Source organism: Pseudopipra pipra, chromosome 3 (assembly GCF_036250125.1).
Source record: "Pseudopipra pipra isolate bDixPip1 chromosome 3, bDixPip1.hap1, whole genome shotgun sequence".
Lineage (NCBI taxonomy): Eukaryota > Metazoa > Chordata > Aves > Passeriformes > Pipridae > Pseudopipra > Pseudopipra pipra.
The window spans coordinates 79,619,716-79,625,651 of NC_087551.1; the positions used below are offsets into that span (position 1 = coordinate 79,619,716).

At 54.1% G+C, this 5,936-nt stretch overlaps 2 protein-coding genes across 2 annotated transcripts; one reads left to right on the plus strand and one right to left on the minus strand.

Moving 5' to 3' along the window:
- PNRC1 (proline rich nuclear receptor coactivator 1) lies at positions 1-2,311 on the minus strand. The gene is made up of 2 exons (XM_064649999.1): positions 1,711-2,311; positions 1-1,136 (listed from the first exon to the last, which is right to left on the minus strand). Exons 1-2 carry the CDS (start codon positions 2,089-2,091, stop codon positions 696-698), a joined length of 822 nt encoding a protein of 273 aa, XP_064506069.1. The 5' UTR covers positions 2,092-2,311; the 3' UTR covers positions 1-695.
- Positions 2,090-5,321, plus strand: BORCS6 (BLOC-1 related complex subunit 6). Its single transcript, XM_064647394.1, is given in 5 exon segments — positions 2,090-2,103; positions 2,196-2,274; positions 2,276-2,470; positions 2,472-2,548; positions 2,550-5,321. Coding segments are annotated over 5 exon segments (1,101 nt in total). The 3' UTR covers positions 3,286-5,321.
- The last annotated feature ends 615 nt before the right edge of the window (positions 5,322-5,936 follow it).

Below are 5,936 nucleotides of genomic sequence, written 5' to 3' on the forward strand. Positions count from 1 at the left end.
TTAAGGGGAGGCCAAATTATTTTATTTAATTTTTTAGTGACCAATTAGATTTTTGGCAGAAAGCTCTGCTCTTTCCTTTTTTATTTTTTTTTGCCTTTTTTTTTTTTTAAAAGAAATCAGCAGTGCTCAAATCAATGGGCTGGAATTTTACTCAAATTCCAGTTAATTTTGAAAACAAACAGATGAACAGAATTCCAGATAGTTTCCAGAGCAGAGAGCAAAACTTCACATTTGTATGAAAATTACATGTTTTTACTTAATTGGGAGACAGAATGTAAAACTATTGTCAGTAGTGCACGAATAAAACATTCACATTTGATCTGGAACGTTAAAATCAGAAAGCTGTACTCTCCTTCCAAAATTTTCATTACCTTGTGCAAAGCAAGTCAAGTCTTCATGTGTCAAACACACACGTAAAATTGTCCATATTTTATATACAAGACATCTACCAATCAGGCAGTGCAAAATACATCCTTTCATAACAAAACTAAAATGTACCTCTCAAAGTATGAACAAGAATATACACATAATACATGATGTACACTATTTACACAACCATAAAAAATATAATACAAGGATTTTTTTTTATGTGTTTATAAGACTTGACAGTCTTTTGCAATTTTTGTTGCAACAAGGCATGTTTTAAGTTTCCTGGATGGAGTTTTCTTTGCCAATTACTCAAGAGATCTTAGGAACTATGCTTGAACTTTTAGGAGAGTTTTCAAATGGACTGCCATCAACTCCCTGTTTTGGTCAGAAGGTTCAGCTGTGCCACCCACCCAGTGGCTGGGAGGCTTTGGAAGGACGCTGGGAGATGGTGGGTCACTGAACTTTGCCCCAGCGTAATTCTCTTTTTGGTTCGCTTCATTTAGGGCAATAGGTTTCTTGGACTTGGCGTTTCTGAAGTTCTCTGTATTTTTAAGTGGCTTTTTCTCCTGCTTCTGAATTATTTCCGTCGACACAGAATCCTGCCAAAAGTTCTCTATCTTTTTCGCCGAGGCGATCTTCGTCAGCGGCGCATTACACTTACTCTTCTGCCTGTTAATCTTTGGTTGTTCACACAGGTGTAAGCCGTGAACGGGCTGGCCGTAGGGGACGGCCGCCTTCTCTGTCTTTCCCATCTTGTTCTTTAAAAACTGCGCAAACAAAGAAGAGTCACGTCAACCACGACCCTTCTTCTTCGCGATCCCTCATCGGCCGAGACACGGAGCGAGGCGCCGGGGGCCGCCTCAAGCAGGGGAGAGGGTATCGAGCCGCCCCCTCCCCGCCATCCCTGCGCTTCTTCCACCGCTCCGCTGGCACGGGCGGGCTGAGGGCGCGGAGCCCCCCCCGGCCGCCATGGGGCGCTGCGCGCCGCGCACGTCCCGCCTCGCGCGCGGGGTGGGGGGGCGGGGCTGGCGCGCAGCCAGCGCCAGGGCTAAATCCGGCTTGTTGCTGGGGCGCAGCGGCGCGCGCCCATTGGTGGGCGCCGGGCAGCCAATCGCCGCCCGCGGATCCGCTCTCGGCCCCGCCTCACCCCGTCCGAGCGTAACGGAAACTCTGCCGCTCCCTCCGCCCCCCCCTCACCGCGCTGAGGGGGCGCCCTGCGAGCTCCCCCCCCGCGACCACCCCGAGGGACGCGGAAGGGCCTCCCGGCTCACCGAGCGCCCGGGGGGGGGGGGGGCTGAGTGGACGGAAAAGTGAGGAGAAGTAGCGCAGCCCTGTATTTACCTCCTTCCTGAGGGGGTTGCCGGGCGCGGGTCTCGAGGGGGCGGGCGCGGGGGGCTCCTCCGGTGGGGGGTCCGTCACCAGGTCGGTTCCCAGCGGGGTCCTTCTCCCCAGCCCGGCGCGGTGCTGCTGGTACTGCTGGTAGCGGCTGGGCAGGAGCCCCGCGGGGCCCGGCCGGATCTTCCCCTTCCTCCGCCGCACCCTCTTCAGCGCGGGGCGGGCGCTGCCCCCCGGGCCCGCAAGGCAGCAGCTGGGTTGGTTCTCGCAGTTGCTGTCCCCGCGCCTGAGGCGCTGGAGCAGGGCGGAGGGCGGCAATCGACGCGGGTCTTCGGTGCCTGCCGAGATCCGAGCCAGGAAAGGCGGCGGCGCCGTGGTGGTGACCATGGTTGGACGTGGGTACCCAGAGTTGTGCCGGGGAGAGGGGGTCGAGCCCAGACAGGGACGAGCAGGTAGGGTCGCTGGGGAGTGTCTGCCCAGGCTTTGTGAAGGGCTGAGGAGGTGGTGGCGCAAGCGGAGCCGCCGCTAGGATAACATGGCGGGGGAGTGAGGGGAGCCGCCAGCAGCGCCCCGGTGTTGTTACCCGGGCAGGGCCCGCCCTCTTCCGTCGCCGCGCCAACCGCCGCGCGCGGACGGCTCGAGCACCGCCCGTCTCCGCCGCGCGCCGCCAATTGCGGCGGAGCGGCGGCCTCTCCGCCTCCGCCCCGGCCAATCGGAAGCGACACAAACACTCGGGGCCACGCCCTCTCCCGCGGGCCGGCCAATCACGGGAGGGGACGGCCAGCGGGCCTGCCCTGGTCTCCGAGTCACGGGCCCGCAGTGCGCGGCGGGCGGGCGCTGCTCCTCCGACCAATCGGGCGCCGCGCAAACAGCCTCGGCCTCGCCCCCGCGCGCCCCGCAGCCAATCGGGAGGGACGTAAACAGGCGGCGGCGCGCCCCCGGTGGGCGGAGGAAGTAGGCGGGCACGCGTCGCCCGCCATGGAGGAGTCGGGCTCGGCCGCCGGGCCGCCGGAGGGGCGGGGGCGGGACGAGCGGAGCCTGGAGGCGCTCAGCCTGGCTGCCGACGGCGGCGGGGCGGCGGCGGCGGCAGGGCGGCAGCTGCCAGAGGGGCGGCGGGCGACGCTGGCGAGCGCCCTGGAGCTGGAGGGGACGGTGCTGCGGGAGGGGCGCCTCACCCAGTTCGTAGCCAACAATCTGGAGCGGCGGATCCGGCTGAGCGGCGCCCCGCGGGGCGAGCCCCCGACGGGGGGCGGCGGGTCGTCCATTCCCGCCATCGACCCCGGGGCGCTGCAGGACGTGGTGGCCCTGGCCGGGCAGGTGGCGGCGCAGGTGGACGATCTGCTGCGGAACGTGCACTGCGGGCTGCAGGCGCTGACGGCGCTCAGCGTCGGCTGCATCCAGACTTACCGCGACGGCGTGGAGAGCCTGGGCGAGGCGGCCGACCTCAGCATCCGCGCCATGTACGCGCTGGTGGCGCGCTGCGAGGAGTTGGACCGCGCCATGCAGCCCGTGCCCGCCCTGGCCAAGCGCATCCGCGACATGAAGGGCACCCTGGAGCGGCTGGAGGGGCTCTGCAAGTAGCTGCTCCCGCCGGCGGCGGGATGCTGCGCGGAGCAGCTGGGGTTGGATGGAGAAGCGCGGCCTCGGCGCCGCCCCCGCCGTGCCGGCAGCGCTGTGGGTCCCGGCCTGGCGGGGGCTCGCCCTGCCCCGGGCCGCCGGGGCCCTGGGGCTGCTGCTCCCCCTCCCGCGGCCCCACCTCGCACGGCCCTCTGTCCCCGCCCGCACGTCCCGCCCGCTCCCCCTGTGCGTGACCGGCCGCAGCAGCGGCCTCATCGCTGCTCTTAGTCTGGAGGAAGCGAAATTTTTGCGACCGATAAAGGAAAAGGTCCCAGTTGAAATCGCGGGGTAAATGGTAGATGGTGGTTTTTAGCTTCAGCTCCATTAAAGAATTTGGATTCCACATGCCTTATGCTTTCTATTTTTTGAGGGCTAAGAAAAAGCGAATCGATCTTAATTCAAAGTAGCTGTAAATACTCTTTTTTTTTTTTTTTAACCAGATTCGAAATTGTTGTGAATACTTGCTTGATGCTTACGGACAAACGTGCTTATTTGTACTTGACTTGGTGCCTGACAACTCATTTCTGCTGTTGCAGCAAATAAACACACAAAATGCTGCTGTTTCCTACAGGACACAGTTGTAAGAGAAGATAAGAGGAAATTTAATATATTAATAACAAAGACATTTGCCTTCCGAGAATAATATAAAATCCATGGAATAAATGAGATTCATATAAGAACAAATCCATATGCAAAGTTCTAAATAAAAGCCTTCAGATAAAATGTGCTTTATTTCTATTAGTCTCTGAAGTTTTCAGAGTGTAAAATTTCAAATGGCATCACTGTGAAATGATGCTATGATTTTATAGTTTGCTTTTTTTTGTTGTTTCTTTTCTTTCCAACTGGGAAAATATCTACTGAATTACATGAGGAACATCACACGAATATGTGATAACATTATGTGGGTGTATGACTGACAAAGAATGGGTACTCTGGGATAATTTATTTGTGTCACTTAAAATTTTTGTGTATGCATGAAGGTGTGCAGAAGTGATTTTGCTGTATCAGTGTTTCCTTTGAGACCTGATAGTACCCGAATTCTCTGCTCACTATGGTTTCTATGCAACAAGCCTCTTAGATGATGCTCTTAGCAATCCATTTAGGTCACAAATGCCCCGTAACAAGATTTCAGCGGAGAAACGATCACTGTGATCTTATGTATGTGTAATGGTGCTTTTGGTGACTAGCAGCTCCTAAAAAACCTCGGAGAGAAGGTAGCCAAAAATACTATTCAAGTCCTGTAACTTTGGTTGAAGAGCAGATAGGTTTATGATAGGCAGAGCTGGTACCCCACTGTAATCTCATTAAAAACACCAGGTGAAGCATGGACACCATGATACCCTGTGCTTCTGCACCTAGACAATACTGAATTGTTATAAAATAATGCCACCTTGGTTTGCATAATGCCAGTCTCTGGCCTGTTTTGGGCTCTTTGGCATGGCCGTGCCTTTTCCTCCGCAGCACAGAGGTGTGTTTCATGTGTGGCCAAGGCAGCACTCTCTGGTACTGTCTGCTGGGGAATAGCTGTGGCTCCAGAGGGGGAGCAGAGTCCTAACAAAAGTTAGGGGAGAGACAAAGAACTTAACTGCCTTGTCCATGAGCCTAGAAGACACTAAAGATTTCTTAACTCCACAGCAACAGCTTTACTCTTAGTAGTTTTGGGGTGTTGTTCTTGGGAAAGTTTGAACTTGTCTTATCATGGAGATGCAGTAGCTTTGCTAAGTATGTTTTGTATATGTCAAGAGTGAAAACCAAAGGTTGATCTTGCTCAACTTCTGAGTACTGTTGAAATGTACAGGAAAGACCTGCAACCTTATTCGTATAGCCACATATGTACAGCTACGCTTTACTCATCAAAGCTGAGGTGAAGCCTTTAAAGACTTTAAACCAACGCTCTTGTTTTTTGATAGCATTTTATTTGTAGTCACCCACGTTCAATGCTAATTCCCTGCTAAAATGGTCAAGTCTGTAGAATAAAATTATTACTTTTATGTTTTTAATTGTGAGTGATTAGTTCTTGTTGAAGTGTTTCACTTCTTTATTATTGCATTCCTTATTTGGTAAAATAATTTGAAAGCTAATTTAAACTCTGCTCCTGCATCTACACAGAGACCCTTTAATGTGATTGCAGAGCCAGTTTCAGTCTAGGTCCTCGGGGAGTAATTTCTGACAGTGATGTCATTCATGTGATGAAAAAGGAATGGCTGACTAGTGAATTGCAAGCGTGAAGAAAGCGGTAATTACATTGTTGGGTTTTGCTTTTTAATATTTGTCTGAACACATCAGCTTGTTTGAAGGGCAGATTTAACTGAGCATGGTGAAGTGACTCCTGTTCCCAGGTGTCTGCCTTGTACGTTTGCCATCCCTGGGGCAGGCACGGCTGAAGTGCTGTCAGCCTGTTCTGTGCCACCACAGTCCATACTTATATGTAACTGCATAGCTGCTATGGTTTCCAGACCCCCTGGAAACCATACTGGCCTCTGTTGCTGCAGGAATGGTGATACTTGCCAGTGTCTATCAGTGCAGCTCTGGTGCCAGCCTTGCCCTTGATGTCCTGTGTGAACTGCTTGTGAGCTATGTGCAGCTCTGTAGCCTCCAAGGAGGTTTGTCCTTCT

Coding starts and splice junctions, on each gene's coding strand:
- PNRC1 (XM_064649999.1), bottom strand. CDS start 2,091: ATGGTCACCACCACGGCGCCGCCGCCTTTCCTGGCTCGGATCTCGGCA. Junction 1,137..1,710: donor GCAACCCCCTCAGGAAGGAG/GTAAATACAGGG, acceptor TTGTTTGCGCAG/TTTTTAAAGAACAAGATGGG.